The sequence below is a fragment of the Hyperoodon ampullatus genome (assembly GCF_949752795.1).
Source record: "Hyperoodon ampullatus genome assembly, chromosome: 6".
NCBI lineage: Eukaryota > Metazoa > Chordata > Mammalia > Artiodactyla > Ziphiidae > Hyperoodon > Hyperoodon ampullatus.
In genome coordinates, this window is record NC_136919.1 from 60,040,148 (window position 1) to 60,060,427 (window position 20,280).

Genomic DNA, 20,280 nt, shown 5'->3' on the forward strand with positions numbered 1-20,280 from the left:
ATCAGGTGATTTATGTTTAGGTTTATGTATAGGTTTATGTAAAAAGTGTAGTTTCTTTATAAAACTCAGAACATTAAATCCTCAGTTCACACTTTTTTCTTTTGATATTCAGACCAATTTGTGTATGCCAAGCTTGTTCTAATTCCTTCTAATGTACTTGAAAGAATATCATTTTCAAGTTTGCATTGATTTGTGGCAATATTTGTATTCAACAATCAAATGCTACACTATTTCCTTCTAAATGGCTGTGCACTTAATTAGTTTCACTTGTGCAGCACTTAATTGGTTTCACAGACTTCTTATTTTGGTATTGATCCTGACTATTGATAGTTGGAGCAGATACTGTTATCAGGACTGCAATGCATGTCTTCCGATCACACCACATAAAGTTTTCACGTTTGAAAAAATGTTCTCAATCATAATATCATCTAATATCTTTCATAATTGCAAAATATTCTTCAACTAGTTTCTTTTTTTCATTTATTTTCTCCAGTACTGCTTCTAGTAAATATGTAGCCAAAGGAAGCTGTAAAAGAAACACAGAAAAAAAGATCAAAACTCTATATTTTCTTCAGTTCAGAAACATATATTAAATATCATTAAACCATTAGAACTCAGCTATCTGCAACTTTGCACCCATAATGGTACCCTACTGGGTCTCTTTTCAACTGATCTTGCTGGTTAGTGTGGGTAATTTTGTCTTTTATAATAAAAATGATAAAGGAGCAGAAGTAAAATGAAAAAAGATAAACGCCTTATTGAACAATTCATGGTTTACTGACCATGTTAATGTTGTAATCTGCAATACAAGCAGTTAAGCCATTTATCTTCAGTCAGCTGATCAATAGCAGGTTACAGTCCTCTCTAGGGCCCAGAGGCCCACAGTAGTACTGTATGTTCATCACTCATAAAAGAGTGAGTAAGAACTATCAATACACCTGTCTGTGTTAGAGCTGAACATCTCAAGAATTGTAGGGTGAAATTTCAGAGGAAAAAAATGGCAAAAGTATATCCATTGATTAAGTTGTTATAGAAAAGTTTGGCATATCAAAGTGTAATATACATGTTGCAAACTGCTAAGTTTATAAAATATAGACTACATTTTAAAATCTCATAATTTATATAACTTTTCTGGTAAAGTTTTATTGTTCCCTGTGCTTCACTGAGGTGCCCGTAGAACTCACATAATACACTTATGGGTTATAAGTGAAAGAAAATCTTAAATGTTGCCCAGTTACCTCCCAAAGGCCTACCGACTTCCTGTTATCCTCCTTCCTAGCTACCTAGTTTCATATAAAAGGTTTACAACAACCAAGAAGTTCATTAAGCCATTTTTGGAATTGTCCTTTTCATTAACCAGTAAAGACTACTTTTGTCTCCCTGAATATATTAACGAAAATCCTTATCAAGCCCAGTCCCCTTCCCTACAGGGATGTAGAGTCAGGCTCTTCTTTGTGCTAGGACAACCACCGACAGACAGCAACACTGGTCAGCATCTGAACAAAATCAGCCTGATGTCCGCTGTGTGAGTTGTTCAGCTGTGCTCAGATCAGCTATGCTCAGCTGTGATTATAATTAGCTAAACCCAGCATAATGGTTCTTTTCTGAATGCAAACTGGGAAAAAGAGAAAAGACTGGCCAGTGGCAGTGAAACAGATTGGGCAGTGAAACAGGCACAAAAGGCACAAACAGATTATGCAGGCCATGGAGAAAATATAGAGACTGGTGTTGGTCCATAGAATTGCCTCATAACCTAAGTAGCTTTCTAGTTTAACTTCCTTCTTATATTTATAATAAATTGCCTTCTCCTTAAAATACTCTGAGTCTCTGTCAGGATAGACTCTATCTATAGTCTATGTCAAGAGTTTTAGACATTTGTCTTACTTGAAACTTACCACTAAATAAAGCATAAGATACAAAAATATCACATTTCTTCACTTCTTAAGATACAGGTGAATATAAGATACCCACATTGACTTAAAAACAGCTTTTTCTGGAAAAAAGAAAACTATCACATTAAATATACACAAACTGCATATGCATTTCAATTTCAGAAATGTGAAAATGTGAGGAAATGCATCATAGAATCAAGGAAAAAGAATATATTAGATTCCCTTCTGGAAGATAATGATACTCACTGCAAATCCTTACTTTGAGAAAACTGCCCTCTGGGATGCAGAAAACAGTTATACTTGGTGAAACTGCCAGTTTTACAAATGAGACACTTTAAATTCTCAGGGCATTAACATTAGATGTTAAAGGAATACTCTCACACACACAAAGGCAAAACTACCAGGTAACTTTCTTTTATTTTGACTATGGCACTCAGTACCATATGCATTCCAACAAAAGAGCAAACAAACAAGATGAGAATCACCTCCCATCTCTTCCTGGTAGAAGCAAAAGCAGAAATGAGTGTTTAAAAAAGTTGTTCTAAGAAAAAAGGGTTCTCTGATCAAATAAGTTTGGGAAAGAAACCAAACTTTAAAATGTTATTTTAGTTCAGGATCTCTTAGAGACTTTAAGGTGCTAATGGTACTGTGTTTCTCCAAAAGGGCAATGTAATACCCTGTTTCTAAATTCATTTGTCCACACTTTTCTCATAGTCTACTTATCATGTGGAACTAGTGGTCCATGGAATACACTTTGGGAAACATGCTGGCTCTATGATTTCCTGTATAATAATGTCACAGCACTTTTACCAGGCCACAATGTACTGACATTAATCATCTTATTTGCACAGTTCATTTTCAAGTTAAAAACTAAACCCACTCTTATTATCTTGTGATCAGAACAATTTTCAGCATGTCATGTACTTGGACATTTGGCTTCTTCTTATCTTGAAGAACCTCTCTTCCAGGAAGCCTCCAAAGTGGAACAAGAGGTCCATTTACTAATTTATTAATGACAACCCCTTTTATTCTTTTCCTCAGGCTCCCAATAAAAACGAAAAGACCCACAGTTAAACACAACTGTTTGTCAAACCTGTTTTATTAGATTGTAAGCTTCTTTTAAGCTTCATACAGAGCCTAACACTTTATGCATTTCAAAAAGCAACCCATCCTTTAATCAAGATGCAGGATTTGTGCACATCCATCTGCCCTTGTAGGTTCTTCTATTTTTCTCTACAAATAGGTCAGAAAAAGATTAGTATCTGCCTTTATATAATATTAGACAAAAGTTCATATATCTTACAAGGTAGTTGGAGATGGTTCTTTATCTATTTTAATCCAACTTTTCTATTTTCCTTTTAAATGCAAAGATTCCTACTCCCCCCCCCCCCCACTAAACCCAGTGTTCTACCTTCTGTTTATGAATTGTAGTTCATTGGCAACCAGCTTTCAAATCGGTCTTTTTTTTTTTTTTTTTTTTTTTGCATTACGCGCGCCTCTCACTGTTGTGGCCTCTCCCGTTGCGGAGCACAGGCTCCGGACGCGCAGGCTCAGCAGCCATGGCTCACGGGCCCAGCCGCTCCGCGGCATGTGGGATCCTCCCGGACTGGGGCACGAACCCGTGTCCCCTGCATCGGTAGGCAGACTCTCAACCACTGCGCCACCAGGGAAGCCCTCAAATCGGTCTTTAAAAAAAATTTTTTTAATATATAAGGATCAATTGTAATTCTGTAATAATATAAAATTAATGTAATTTATGATGAAACAGTTAATAATTAAAACAAAGTTAGAGGAAGACTAAGGAAAAGTCAGAATTATAAAACATTTCATAAGATGAACAACAAGGTCCTACTGTATAGCACAGGGAACTATACTCAATATCCTGTGATAAATCATAATGGAAAAGAATATGAAAGAGAATGTATATATATGTGTGTATAACTGAATCACTTTGCTGTATAGCAGAAATTATCACAACACTGTAAGTCAACTATACTTGAAAAAATAAATTAAAAAATAAACATTTCACAAAACATACTTATTTCATAAAATATACTTATTGTTTTCAAATGGATAAAATAACTTAAAGTAACTGTTAACCAAAATTTTTTAGTAGATCTCCTTTCTATTTTACAAATAGTTCCTTACTTATGGAGCAGACTCAGTACAAATTCAAATAATAAATACACTAACAGCCTTGGTTTTGAAAATAGCCTCTCTTACCAATTTTACACTATTCATTTTTCACAAACTTTTTTCATAGTACAGATAATTTCTGATTAGTGAAGGATGAATTAACAAAAAGTTTTGTTTTTTGAAAAAGGTTAAAAATGGGATTTTTAGTTAATTGGTTATTTTTAGTTAATTGAGAGTAATCACTTATATCACATAGATTATCAATAACTTAAATCTCATAAATTATAGTTAATCTGAAGACTAAGTGGAATATAATTTAATCTACAGTGACTCAAGAAAGCTCTTCGAAATCCTATGGTACCATATGAATATCAATTCTCAGCATACAGATATAGAGTGGATAGAGTTACCACTGAAACTATATTTAATATATAAAATGCCTCAGGAAGTGCTTTAAAAATTCGCATCGTTTGCTTATTTGTTTGCCATATTTTTTAGAACTGCAAAATGTTTTAAAAACACTAAGAAGACGAGGAAATCTGAACTTTTTAGAGTCTAGATTAAGTGCAGATTTATTTTGTACAGGCAGCATAGAGTCTGTTTCTTTCTCTCTCTCTGCATTCTGGAGGGAACTCCCTCAGATACAGAAGAAAGCACAACCGTTCTTTTACTGACAGGATTTTGGATTTGGATTGAAGTGGCAACCTAACTAGCCAACAGCAGAGATCTTTTCTCACTTGCCCCATCAAATATATGTGAAACAACAAACCCAACAATTATGCTGTCTTGGGTTTCATCTCAGATGGCATGTGCTGGGGCCTATGAAGTCCAGAAAGTCCGCTGGACTTTCTGCATAATTTTATTCTCTTGCCTAAAAAAGAAGTGATACTCTTAGTTATGTCATTGCAGTTACACAAGCTTGAACTCTTCAGCACAAGGGGAAAAATAGACAGGGGAAGAGCTGATACTGCATGAGATTTCTTGGAATGGGAATTTAATTAGGGCATCGGAATAACTGTGAGTTTTGCTTGGTCTATACTGTAATCTTAAAGTGGGTCTTCCTGGTCATTCTGGCTGTCCCTGTTGCCAAAGGTGACTTCTCTTACTGGAAGGACTTCCTCTGACTTCAGATTTTAGGCTTCTCTTATATGTAAATGCCTACAGATGTTTGCCTTTAGGAAGTGGTGTGCCAGTGACACAACCTCAAACTTATCATTCACAATAATTATGACTTCATTTAGAGGTGTTTCTGTATAAAGGTAAGATATGAATGATAGTTGCAGATGCTGGAGAGCTACGTTGGAAGAATAACAAAGCCTCAAGTCCATAAGTGTGAAACATACAGATAATTTATAGCATCAGCACTAACTGGAATGTGCTCTTAATAGTATAAAACTGAAAAGTTTTGTATTGAAAGAAAAAAATTGAAATAAGGGTACCTCTTTAAATCTAAAGGACAAAATTAACATTTTAACCATTTTCATTGTTATTTTTGGTTTGAAAACTATTACCAAAAGATACTGCTTTTAAAATAAAAATTGATAATGGCCATTCTGACCGGTGTGAGGTGATACCTCATTGTAGTTTTGATTTGCATTTCTCTAATGATTAGTGATGATGGTGAGCATCCTTTCAAGTGTTTGTTGGCAATCTGTATATCTTCTTTGGAGAAATGTCTATTTAGGTCTTCTGCCCATTTTTGAATTGGGTTGTTTGATTTTGTTATTGAGCTGCATGAGCTGCTTGTATATTTTGTATAGCTGATTCACTTTGTTATACAGCAGAAACTAATACACCATTGTAAAGCAATTATACTCCAATAAAGATGTTAAAAAAATAAAATAAATAAAATAAAATATAAAAATAAAAATTGACTTTAGCAGAGCTGTACTCAAAGTAAAGATATTAAATTTTATGTATTATACCTGCTTTAACAAAGGATATGATTCAGTGAGATTGAGAGTTTAGTAAGAAACCAATGTAGTCTGATTATTATAAAATTAAAGGTGGAAAATTTGGAATAAATAAATATTTATACACCCACTCTACTATCTTGTAATTGAAAGACTGAACTTGTTAAAATAACCAAGCAAGGTATCAGGAAGAACAATTTATTTATAATTTAAAACTGGCATTGGGCTTCCCTGGTGGCGCAGTGGTTGGGAGTCCGCCTGCCGATGCAGGGGACACGGGTTCGTGCCCCGGTCCGGGAAGATCCCACATGCGTGGAACGGCTAGGCCCGTGAGCCATGGCTGCTGGGCCTGCGCGTCCGGAGCCTGTGCTCCGCAACAGGAGAAGCCACAACAGTGAGAGGCCCACGTACCACAAACAAAAAAAACAAACAAACAAAAACTGGCATTGAGTTGTGAGCTAAGTTTCCTAAATGTTTATATTTCTGGCGCATTGTCTGTCTATCTATCTATCCTTCTACCTGTCCTTCTACCTATCTATCTGTCTTGGTGTTCTGCTGAATACTGAAGTCTGTAACTGCTATTCTTAACCTTTGGTGAACGCTATAATTTGTTTTCCTTTCATTTCCCGGCAATTTTTTTTTTTTTTTTTTTGCGGTACGCGGGCCTCTCACTGTTGTGGCCTCTCCCGTTGCGGAGCACAGGCTCCGGACGCGCAGGCTCAGCGGCCATGGCTCACGGGACCAGTCGCTCCGTGGCATGTGGGATCTTCCCAGACCGGGGCACAAACCCGTGTCCCCTGCATCGGCAGGCAGACTTTCAACCACTGTGCCACCAGGGAAGCCCCCCACAATTTTTTATAATGGTAAAATACACATAAAATTTACCTTTTAACTTTAATGACATGTCTTTTTTCTGGTATCATGAAAGTAGGCTTTAATTTGTTAAATTAAAAAAAGAAATCCCAGTAAGGCTCTGAATGGAGAATTTTTAACTTTTGCTACTTCAGTTGGATGTGAGGAGTAAGTGTATGTGGGTGACTGTGTGTGGAGAGAGTGAGTGTAGGAGTTTGCAGTATGTGCGTGTTATCAGTGTGTTGTAAGTGCAACACTGAAAGCAACAGAGTAAGTGTCTTCAGGGTTGTAAAGAGAAACTTTCTGTTAACCTTCAGTTTGGAAGTTATTCTATTTACAAAAGCCAGGGAGATTTATAAAACCTTCTCACTGCCATATTGCAAAGCATCTATAGAATGTAAGCATATTTTGCAGAAAGGGCACTGGGGAAAGAGCCATTTTAAATTTCACCATTTGCAAGATCTGAAGCAACTAATAGGAACAGGGATATCTAAAGCTAAAGAAAAAACATCGATCAAAGTCTATACTTTCAATTATCAACAACTGAAGGCAGAAAGAATTTTTGATATGGTACCAATACAAGAAAATGATCTATACAAAGTGGATGAAAATGGACTGAATGAAATCTAGAAAAGGATTAACAAACAACATAGAATAAGGCAACAACAAAACAAGATCAAGACACATTTTCTAGCCATTCCTGGCTAAGTGTTTTTTATATAAATCCTAGTAAAGAACCATATTGTGGTTATAACTGTATATTATTTGTTTTATACAAGTATACATATTTTAATATACATACCCATAATTCTGTTCAAGTTAATTGTTTAAAAACTTTCACAGTTTATATATTTTAACTATTTGTTTATTGCCCTCCATCACCAGAAATGTAAGCTCCATGAGGGTAGTGATTTTTGTCTCTTGTTCACTGCTATACCACCAAACCTGAAACATTACCTTACATGCAGTAGACACTCAATACACATTTTAAAAATGGATTTCACAGCTTGGGTTCAATTTTATCTCCACTAATTCTTTCCACTGCCTTTATAAAATCACAAGTACAAAAGACTGTTTCAGGTATTATTAAGGCCTGAAAACAAAACTAAATGATCCTTACTATAATTTTAATTTTGAGGATCAGAATGGACAGAACAAATAAACAATGTCTCTTAGAGGGCAGAGTATAAATAACTGACTCCTTTTTGTTTGCATATATGAAAAAGTAATATCAACTAGAGTATGACAGAGGGACAGCTCCTTCTTTGTCAATTGAAAAGAAACATATTAAGTATGAAATAAAATAATTTACCTCATTTATTCATAGTTATGGCCAGTAGACAGAAATTCAAATTCAAATGCGTTTAATGCAGTCCCTGCTAATGGTGGGGAAATAGCACATGAGATATAAGAACTTAATTGGGGACTTCCCTGGTGGTGCAGTGTTTAAGAATCCGCCTGCCAGTGCAGGGGACACGGGTTTGACACCTGGTCTGGGAAGATCCCACATACTGCTGAGAAACTAAGCCCATGCCACAACTACTGAGCCCATGCGTCACAACTACTGAGCCCATGCATCGCAACTACTGAAGCCCGTGCTCTAGGGCCCGTGCTCCGCAACAAGAGAAGCCACCGCAATGAGAAGCCCACGCACCGCAATGAAGAGTAGCCCCCACCTGCCATAACAAGAGAAAGCCCACGTACAGCAACGAAGACCCAACGCAGCCAAAAATAAATTTTGAAAATTAAATTTTTTAATTAAAAAAATTAAAAAATAAATAATCTCTGGCTGCTAAAAAAAGAACTTAATTGGATTTACTTAAAAATAAAAAGGTATTCTTTTTCACTGTGCCTCATATTAAGGAATTCATTTTTTTAAATGGAGATATAATTCACATAACATAAAGTTCACCCTTTAAAAATGTATAATTCATTGGTTGTACAAGGTTGTACAACCATCACCTTCATCTAATTCCAGAACATCACCTTCATCTAATTCCAGAACATTTTCATCACCCCAAAAGAAACCCTGTACCCATTAGCAGTCATGGTCCCTCTTCCCCCATCCCCTGGCAACTACTAATCTACTTTCTGTCTTGATAGATTTGCCTATTCTGTACATTTCATAGAATGCAATCATACAGTAAGTTACCTTTTGTGTATGGCTTGTTTCATGTAGCATAAGGTGTACAAGGTTATTCCAGGTTGTAGCACTATCAGTACTTCATTCCATTTCATGGCTGAATAATACTTCATGTATACATATACCATGTTTTGTTTATCCATCCATTAGTTGATGGACCTTTGGATTCCTTCCACTTTTGAGCTATTATGAACTATCATTGAGCTGCTATGAACATTTATGTAGCAGTTTTTACATGGACATATGTTTTTACTTATCTTGGGTATATACCTACCTAAGTGTGGAACTGCTGGGTCATATAATCTCTACTTTTAACTTTTTGAGTAACTGCCAGACTGTTTTCCACAAGGGTGGCACCATTTTACCTTCTCACAAGCAATGTATAAGGGTTCTAATTTCTCCACATCCTCACCAACACTTGCTATTTTCTGTCTTTTTGATTATAGCTATCCTACTGGGTATGAAGTAGTATCTCATTTTGGTTTTTGTTTTGCATTTCCCTAATGGCTAGTGATATTGAGCATATGTACAAGTGCTTATTGGCTATTTGTATATCTTCTTGTAGAAATGACTATTCAGATCAGTTTCTTTTCTTTTGTTGTTGAGTTGTAAGAGTTTGAAATGTGTTCTTAAATGGTTAGATTTCACTGAGAAAAGCCGCACAGCAGGTTGGGATGAACTAATGAAAAACTGTGAGTCCCTGAATATTGTTATTGACATGTATCAACTAAATTTTTTATGGCTTCAATCACTGACATCTCTCTCTACCAAATCTGATCTACCTCTTTTGATCCCTAAAACTTTTAAAGGTATCATCATCTTTCTCATCATATAAGGTATTAAACTCACCTCTCTTTGGTTTCTGCTTTCTGACCCCTTCATCTAATCTCAGTACTGCTATGGATTCAGTTTCTATAAAGTGGGTCACATCTATCTCGTCCTTCCCATTTTTATAGTGAGGGCACATGCAGGGCCCCACTTCCTTTTGCCTTGACTACCTTCTTGCTCCCAGTCTCTTATCCATCCAAACCATCCTACACGCTGATCTCATGTATCTTTCTAAAGCACAACTCTGATTACATCCCTTTCCTGCTCAAAGGCGTTTATTGTTTAGTCCCAGTCTACTTTTCCTATTTCTGTTTCTTTTTCTCCCATGTCCTAAGACACAGAAAAACTAATTTTGGGTGGTTCTCCCACTCTATTATAATCATTAATTTGCTTGTTTGTCTCTGCCATAAACTGTAAGTTTTAAAAAATGTAAAAATGCAAAAAGAGGAATTAATACAAGTAAAAACCTTCAAAGCAATTAAAAGGCAGCTATGCCATAAAAAATGAAAGTAGGTATTAGAACAACTTTTTTTCAGTGTGATTCTTATTATTAGAAATCTGTGGGGACAAAGGTTAGATGCAGATAAAGATCAAATACTTAAAATTACCAATTGTATCAGGACCACTGAAAGGAGGACAAATATTACATTCTTTGTTAAATACAGATAAGTTAAGATTTTAGGCCTTTTAATTCTCATGAGCTTCTGGCTAACAGTACAAGTAGGTATACTATTGTGCCAGCCCATATTGCCACACGGCAGGACAGCTTTTTATTTTCTGGTAAATATCTTATTTATATAAATTTTAATCCAATGAATGTAGAGAAAATTTTCTTTAAGAGAAAATAGTTCTGTGGCCTAATCCTTAAACAAAAGATAAAACCACAATGCCAGATTCACTCCTATGATGTCAGAATTCCATTACATATACCACCCAACACAGAGGGAGGACATAAAAGGGAAGTTTTCTTATAATTTTATTTTCAAAATATTTTAATAATCAAATATCAATATTAAATTAATTAGGGCTCTTTTCAGGGAATGCACTCAGTTATTCCACAGCTTCAAGATCGTGTAACCTCAGGTACACGGAGCTGCATGCCATAAACTAAACAAATGAATGAACATATTTATACTTTTGCCCTCGCAATCCTGTGAGCATAATTTAGACTCCCCAAAACTGGTGGACAAAGAAAACCTTTTCTAAAATTCAGGACAAATATAATTGCTAGAGTAGAGAAAGAAGAAAAGTAGGATAAAAAAAAAGATGTTTTCTATTTTATAGATTTTTCTCTTGGGTGTAATTATAAAGTGACATTCAAGTGCAACCAATGAAGTCTCTATTTTTTTTCTCACAGAATTCAAAGGCATCAGCAAAACCACCTATGTCAGTAATAAAAATAAAAAGTCTTTGACTTTTTAAATGTTATCATACTGTCACAGTGGAATAAAATTAACTTGACAAATGCTCTAAAGGCACATGGTGCAGTTCATTATGTATAATAGCAACAGCAGTGGTTTCCCAGTGTTCATAGAGGCTGCTCCATTAAATTTACCTCCAGTCAATAATTAGGAGTCCACAAATAAACGTGGGCAATTAAATCAATACAGCCAGGCAATTATATTCTAGAGTCCAGGCTCAGTGGCACAAAAAGGCACTATATCAAACTGCAGTATTAAGCAGTCTAATGCCATTTTCAACAGGATTTTTTTACAATAACTGGACAGAATAAGCATACACCCAGATAATGTAGAATGTATATATGTATATCTACATGTGTTAGTCAAAAAATCAGATCTGGTGTCAATAGAGCTTTAGTAAAATTTAATAAAGATTTATACATATCGATTTGTTATTTTTATGTTCATAATTGATGATAAAACTTCCATATTAAAAGGTCATACTTACAAGTTGAATGTTAAAAAATCCACTACAAAGTTTATTTTTATAACTTTCACATTTAAAAAAATAACCTGTAACCATTACTGAACTCCTTTGATGTGCCAGGCACTGGGCTGGGTGCTGGGAATGCAACATGATTGAGAAATGGCCTTTCTTCTCAAAAGCAAGAAGGCTTTGCCCAGCACCTGCACGTCTGCACTTAAACAACCTGAGGCAAAAGAGTGCCCATCACCTTCTATTACTATTGATAGTAATAGTATTAGTGTTTCCAGATAATGTTTCAAAAATATATAAAATGGGTACTAAGAATATGAATAGTTCATATATTATTTACTTATTCTTGACTTTTCCAAAAACATAGATACTGCACTCACAGAACAATATATATTTTTTGCTATTTTGAGAAATATGTTTTAGCTGTTTTTAATCCAGTTCATTTTAAAAACAGACAACAATTAGGTTGAGCAAAAAGAACTATAATGAAAAAGTTTTAGAATATATTACATGCTGTCAGTGATATCAAAACAAAAGTTGGCTATGACTAGAAAAGCAGGGCTCTCACCTGCCAATAAACTGCCCTGATCACTTACAAGAGGGGCACATCCCAACAGACTATATGTGTATTAAAAAAATACTTGAAAGGGAAGAAAAAGTATCACACAGGTCACAGCAGCAGTCTCAATAGACCCCTCAGGGATTTCAGCTCGTCTTGGCCTTGTCATCCTCTATGCAGCTTTCCACTCGGCCCAGAAAATGTCGATAGGAAAATGTTTGAGGGGCCTCTGGTGGAAATTTTTTCATTCTTTCTGCATTGACAGGATGCCAAATCAATATTTACTTCCCACTAACAAGCTGCTCGAGGTCTCAGTAGAAAATATTGTAGAGAATGCAGGAAGACACAGTAATAAACAGCTGTCTGGCTGTGAGGAAAACATGAATTGACTGGAAACAGGTCCATAGTAAAAGGTCACTGAAACCCATGAACTCCTCAGGTGTCCATATCAACTACTAACTTTAAAGACACATAATAAAGAATCTCTTTTCCTAAGAGGGCTGAGAGAATGGATCCTTTTCAGTCTAGCAAGCATAGAGGTTGACTCAATAATTTAATTAATGCCTTTGCTAAAACCCATGTTGGCTCCTTCCCAAGGCATTTGCTTCATTTGTTAAGTCCAAAAGTACAAATGGAGAGTTAACTTTCCTGTCTACTTACTAGAATACTTATTTACCTAACAGAAGTAAGTAATGTGTCTGTTTACAAAAAATTAGGCATCTAGTAACAAAAAGTAAGGCTTGGAATTTTTATCTGCAAGTTTTAATATATGAAGTAGAAAAACAAAATACCTGTCCTTCAAGAAGTTTCTGAATGTAGAACAGCCATTCCTTGTCATTTTCAGCATCAATCTTTGTCCTTTCGATTTCCTGAAGGAACAAAATAAAAACACTGTTGTTAATTTCATTTATATGAACTTGATCATACTGTTAGATACTGAATAAATCTAGAGAAATATTGGTGGAATTAGATTCAGCAAAGAGCAGCCTGTCCTTTCAAAGTAGAGAATCTTCAAATCGATGCTCTTTAATGTATAAATATCTACCTACATGTGGAAGATAAAGCTGTATTTCTATATTTCATAATATAATTCAGGAATGTTTTATTTCTGCCTTCACAGTGGAGCTCACACTGGACTGAGGTGGAGGTGGAAGTGATTAAAATAAAATGAAAAAGAAGATGGAGCTGTATAAAAGAATCATTTATAAGTGACCCTCATAAGATGACATAAAACCTTATACTCAAAACTCTGACTTATCAGTAGATAATTAAGGAGTAATTATTATAATCACAGACAAAATAGGACATGCATGGTTCTGGTGTACTTAAATGCTTACTCATTTAAAATATCCAATATCTAGCTGATAGGTAAGGGATGCTCCAACTTAAAGTATTGCTAAGTCACTAAATATTTTCAATGCATCAATTATCAAGGTAAAATATTCTGAAAGTATAATGTATTCACATGTGCAACTGATTATTCAGTTAAAATCATGATTCGGTTTGCAAAAAAATGGACTTTTCAAAAAGGGAAGGGTTTGGAAAACTAACATTTGTTGAAATTTACTGTATGCCAAGTATCAAGCTAGGTACTTCGCATAGGTTGTCATAGTGTTTTACATGAATTTACAAGAGTTCGATGTAGCTTAAAGCATAAAATTCAGGTGGTTTGGGCTCTACTTGGGTAAGTCACTCAACTCTTTAGACCTCTGAAAGATGCAGGTGGGGATCAGTCCAAATAAGCTCGATCTATAATTAAATCTAGTAAATATATCCAGGTGTGTGCACTGAGTCTTCATGGAACAGTGTGTTTGTTTCCAGGAGGACTTCCATTTAAGGTTGTGTGGTATGCATATTTTGGTGCTTGGCATCCCTGGCTCCAAACTGCATCTGCCCAGAGGCCAGAGTGCCATTTCTTCATAGAAATGTGCTAGCTACTCTTTGGGACTAACAAGAGAGATCCTTTTCTAATTAATATACTCAAAGGGGACAACTTTTTCCAATATGTCTACTCAAAGGGGGTTCTTTTTTCTAATCTGTAAGCCCAGAGAGGGCATCTTTTAAGACCACACAAAGGCAGTGATGCTGTCTTCCAGAATATGTATCTGGAACACACACACGTATACACACATATACACATGAGGGATTTTGCTAAGTCTGTTTTAAAACTTTTAGGAAACAGTGGAGGACTCTACCTTAATTTTTTGTTAGGTTTCTTTTTATCAATCAAATTTTAAATGTCCATAATAAGATACAGTTAACACCCTTGCCTCAGATACTATTATTTCTTGTGTGTCTTATATTTGATACTATATTTCATAATGCTTTTGTACTTCTAAGTTCAGAATTCACAGACACTGTGGCATAGGTGCTGAAAATAGGAAACTGATAATTCACTATCCTGTTCACCCATAGGATGAAAATAATCTCTGCAGGACTCCATTGACCTCTTTTCTAAGAATTCTTAGCAGCTTAAAAACTTTTACAAGTTGTAGATTTGCTCTATTCCAGAAATTTTATGAGAAACTGATGGGGGAGGGGTGCTGAAGGATGTTCTCATACAAACATTTAAGTATCATTTTATTTAGTCATTGAGCAAATATTTATGGGGAAGCTAAGAGTACCATCATCTCTTTAGTCTTTCTAAACAATAAAAAATCTAATATTTATGTATTAAAGTTCAGAGACTTCACAATAGAACAGGATTGAGTATCCTCCACAGGTTTCACGGAAGACTGTGTATAAGATGAGATTCTGCTGTTTATGAGGCAATAACTATCAAAAATGCAGTGCCCTCCTCAGGAGGTACAGAAATGCTACTGAAGACCTATATGTATATGCACATAAATTCACTCAGATGGGAGTATTTTCCCCACTTTAAAGCAATAAATATCTTTTTCTATAACTTCATCAACAATAACTTTGAATTTAGCTAGAAAAGCCAATAGATTCACTACATTAAAAGATCTCATGTAGGACGAAAAATCCTCAAATCAATCGTGACTCAGCTAACTAAATCCATTCAAACTGGCTTAATTAAAAATACTAGCTTACAAGATATATGATGAACTAAAGAAAATGGAAGAGACATGAAAGGATAACTGACTTGAATAACAAGCAAGCAGTTCTAAAGGTTATGTGTACTGGCTTACTTCTGTATTACATAGTTAAATTTCTCTAAAGGTTTTTTGAGTTGGTTAATACTTTTGATATATCTTTCATTGGTACACTAATATTCTTGCCTTCATTAATATTATCTTAAAGATGAAATTCTAAGAATTATAAAACAAAAATATGTACTTACATTCAATGTGTAACAAGCCCATTGTTAATAAATATTTAAGTGATCTTACTTCTTCATCTTCTGTGTCCAATATTTCCTCTAGATCTGACCGTGAAATGTTCAGGATAGATGCTGCCAAGGTCTGGGCTTTATGGGTTGAGGTTTTACAAGCATCCCTGTTTTTCTGCATCTTTTTAAGTTCTCTGATTTGTCGCCTTATTGAATGGACATCATTTTGTAACTCTCTGACCAAAGCCTGCAACATATTGGAAAGAATGTGGGCTCATATGGAAGTCATAAATGAAGAAAAAGCAGTCATAACATAAAAATGTGAAGATACTAGCAAATAATTTTTTATTAGGATTACTCTGATTTTATTTATATTGGAACATAATGGATTGCTCTTTACTTATTGTCAGATGCAATAAAAGCTCTCGCAAATGACCACTTAACCAACTTGCTGGATTAACCAAATCTCTCCAATCCATCTTTCAGATTTCCAACTGTTATCTTGGATGGTGAATACTTGTAGCAGGCAGGCTACTTAGCATCATGCCAGAGCACAACTACTCCCACCAGTGGAGCTGATCCCAATTGTCAGATCTATTTATTCCTAAGTGTGTATATTTGTTGTAACAGGTTAGTTACATAATTATTGCATAAATAATGAAATATAACTGCATAAAGAGGGTTGTTCCTATTTTATTAAAACTGGATTGGAAATCTTTGGAAGGATTTGATAAAGCCAGGTGGGTAAAAGTGCAATTAAATTATGTGTGGGCAAGACAACAATAAAGGACTGACAAAAATCATAAAAGTCTAGGCTTGCTTCCACAAGAGTCTCTAATTTCTCCCTTTGAGAACACATGCCTATGTGTGCATAAGAAAAAGGTAGCTCTTACCCTGGGTGGACAGAGCTCTGGAGCCTGATGCCTGGCTTTGTGGGCTGAGAGCAGGCTAGCTAGATGTTTGGGTTGTTCTCAATCTTTTGCTAGCTTAAGCAATGTTGCAATAAATAATGGTGCTCATATATACATTTTGCATCCCTAGGATATATCCCTAGAAGTGAAATTGCTGGACCAAAGGGTGTGTATAACTGTAATTTTGAAAGCTGTTTAATTCTCCCTCTCTCCAAGATTGTACCAATTTACACCTACACAAAGAACATAGGAAAATACTTGTTTCTCCATACCACTGGCAAAACACCAATCTGGTTTTTCAGTGTAGTTTGCTTTTTTCACTATATTATAAAGTTTCATTTCTCTTATTAAAAATGAAGTTGAGCATCAGCCTTAACAGATAATTATATTTCTTTTGTCTTTTTTTTTCTATTTTTCTTAGTGATTTATAGGAGTTATTTATACTTTAGGGAAATTATAATTGTCTGTTGGGTATTTCTAATCTTTTTCATATTTTGTATTTTTCTTCTGACAGTAATTATATTTTTATTCTGACAGTAATTATAGTATTTTATACCTAGGAAAAAAATGTAAAAACTATTTAATGTACTAAATGAATCTTTTCCTTTCTCACTTTTGAATTTAGTGTGATACTTTAAAAAGCATTCTCCATGATTTTATATACATATATTATATATATATATATACTCATTTTCAAACCATGATTTTTTTCTGCCACTTTTAAGATTTTATTTTTCAGTTTTAAATGTTTTATCCATTTGTAATCATCTAGAAAATTATTACATACAATCATAGTTGTCTCACCACCACCTGTTAAATAGTCCATATTTTCCCCATTGATTTCATGTGTGTTTAGGTCAGGTTCTGAACTTTTTATTCTGTTCCATCTGTCTTCTTATTAGTGAAGCTTTATAGTATATTTTTATTAGTGAGGCTTTATAATAAATGTTATAATCTGGTAGGGGTATCTCCCTTCTATTACCTTTCTTTTCAGATTTTTCTTGGTAATTTTTGTTTGTTTGGTTTTTCACATAAACTTCACATTGAGCTTGTCTGGATACCCTTCCCCTAAACATTTTACTTGTAATTTTATTTAAATCAAGTTAAATTTTATTTGAATCATGTTAACATTTTAGAATGTTGAGTCTTCCTAATCAAAGACCATGGTATTCCCTTCCAGTTGGTTAAGTCTTTATTTGTGTTTCCGAGGATCATTTAAAAATTTTCTCTTTGTAGATCTTTTTTTTCCCTGGGCCTCTTACTTTTTGGGGGGCACTGATTCTAGTACTGATTGTTGCTTGTATACATAAAGATTGTTAATATATATTAAGCTTACTGAAATCTCTTATTTGTTATGAGTTTTTCAGCTGATTCCTCCTTAGCTTCCAGGAATTGAATGTCTGCAAATATTGATAATTTTACTCCTATTTTCCAATTTTTTTTTTTTTTTTTTTTGCCATGCTGCAAGGCTTATGGAATGTGGGATCTTAGTTCCCTTACCAGGGATTGAACCCAGGCCCTCAGTAGTGAGAGCGTAGAGTCCTAACCACTGGACCACCAGGGAATTCCTTATTTTCCAACTTTTATACCTCTAATTTCTTTCTTTTCTTATTGAACTGATTATTAAGTTCCTCCTGAACAATATTAAATAGTAATATTGATGGACATACTCAACTTGTTCCTGATTTTAGTGGGAATCTCTCTACTTCATAGGAAATACTATGCCAGATTTTGAGTTGACAGTTGTATTTTAATATACTAAAAAATACATCTTAATATATTAATATATAATATACAGTTTTATATAGTTAACTATCTACTCATTTTATTTTTATTTCTTATAAGAATGGAAACCAAATTGTCTTAAATCCATTTTAGCATCCATATAAACTACCATATGATTTTTCATCATAAATCTATTAATACAATTTTAAATAATTTTCTTAGTATTGAATTATCCTTGCATCACTGGAATAAACTCCACTTGGTGTGATATATTATTTTTTGATGTGCTGCTGAATTCTATTTGCTAATATTTTATCTGGAATTTTTATATTAATAAGAGATTGATTCGTTTCTTCCAAGAATATTTGGAAAGAATCTTCTCTTTCCATGTTTTACAGTAGTTTTAATGAGATTGAATCTATCTGCTCTTTACTGATGTGGTAGCACTCATCTGAATTTGGCCTAGTATTTATTGCAAAGAAAGATACCTTTTTGGCAAATCATTTTAATTTTCTATTTGTTCTGGAGGGAGTTTTGGTACGTCATAATTTTCCTAGAATATGATCTATTTCATCCAGGCTTTCAAATTTATTTGCAGAGTTGAACTAAGTATTCTGCCACGATTTTTTTCCCCTGTGTCTATGTTTATTGTCACTTACTTGTTATTTTGTATAGTTGTGCTTTCTACTTTCTTAATTAGGTAAGCTAAAGATTCAATCTATTTTATTGCTTCTTACTTTTCTTTTCCAAAAAAATACTCTTGTATTCATTTATTAATTCCACATTATTAATTCATTAATTTCTATTTCAATCTTTAGATTCTATTTAATTCTTGAGTTGAATATTTACTTTCATTTATTCTTGTTTGCTAATGTAAATATATAAGGCCATACATTTTTTGAGCACTGTTTTAACTCTATCCTATGGGTTCTGATAATTCTAGAATGTTATTCTTTTAAAAATATTCTGCAATTTGTTCACATTTCCTTCTTAACCCAATAATTTTTTATTTAAGTGCTAGTGACTGTTTCTGGTTTTGTTATTGATTGCCGTTTTATTGAATTACTCTCAGAGATTGTCATCTATACTATTTCTACTTTTCAGAATTGAGGTTTCTTTGTGGTGTGTCTTGGGTTGGAATGCCTGAAAACACACTCTGAGGGGTGGAGATTTGTGTGGGACAGGGTGCTTAGAAGCAACACCTATAAGAAACTTAGGGAAGCAGGAGCAGGCAGAGGGAAATGTTGATCTGCACTGCGGTTCCAACAGAGGCTTCACGCCATCGTGTAAGGAGCGCTGGAGCCGAGATAGCCTTTCAGAGTTGTCTCATCTTTGTTTTTCCCCCTTATACATGACATGAACTTTTTTTTACATCACTGTTCTTTATTTGTTTGAGTCCAGAAACTTTACTAAAACATAAACAGGGGATGACATATTAGATCAATTTTCCCTGGTTCCATGTTATGTTCTTAGAAGTTTTTTAATTCTGAAAATTGTTTTTGGATTATAGCTTCAGTATTTGTCCTGTTCCATCACTCCTTTTCTAATTTGAAGCCTCTAATTATACGTGTTGAATCTCTGTCATTTGCTTCATAAATCCTTTTTTCCACAGTATGTTTTGTTTAACTGAAGCATAATTAGAATGAAACAGTGCACACATTTTAAGTGATTAGTTTAATGAGCTTTGATAATTGTATGCTTCTGTGTAGCCAACACCCTGTTCAAGATATAGAACATCTCCATACTCAAGAAATTTCCCTGATGCTCCTTTCTAGGTCAATTCCTCCCACATCCAGACAGCACTGCTCTGATTTATATCATTTTAGATTAATATTTCCTATTCTAGAATGTCACCTAAATGGAATAATACACTATGTACTCTTTCATGTCTGACTTCTTTTTCTCAACATGGTGGGGTTTTTTTGTTTTTGTTTTTTTAAACATTTATTTATTTATTTTGGCTGCGTTGGGTCTTCATTGCTGCAAGCGGGCTTTCTCTAGTTGCAGTGAGCAGGTGCACGGGCCTCTCATTGTGGTAGCTTCTCTTGTTGCAGAGCATGGGCTCTAAAGCACAAGCTCAGTAGTTGTGGAGCATGGGCTTTGTTGCTCCGCGGCATGTGGGATCTTTCCGGA

The 20,280-nt window shown here is 34.6% G+C and overlaps 1 protein-coding gene across 1 annotated transcript in view; it reads right to left on the reverse strand.

Annotated features, from left to right (window-relative positions):
• Nucleotides 1–424: 424 nt before the first annotated feature.
• CNTLN (centlein) overlaps nt 425–20,280 on the reverse strand; it is a gene marked incomplete at both ends in the record, with an annotated part of 349,797 nt that continues 329,941 nt past the window's right edge. Inside the window, 3 exons of the mRNA XM_079706500.1 lie at nt 425–526; nt 13,011–13,088; nt 15,573–15,758. Coding sequence (XP_079562626.1) covers nt 425–526; nt 13,011–13,088; nt 15,573–15,758 — 366 coding nt within the window. The remainder of the gene's footprint in view (nt 527–13,010; nt 13,089–15,572; nt 15,759–20,280) is intronic.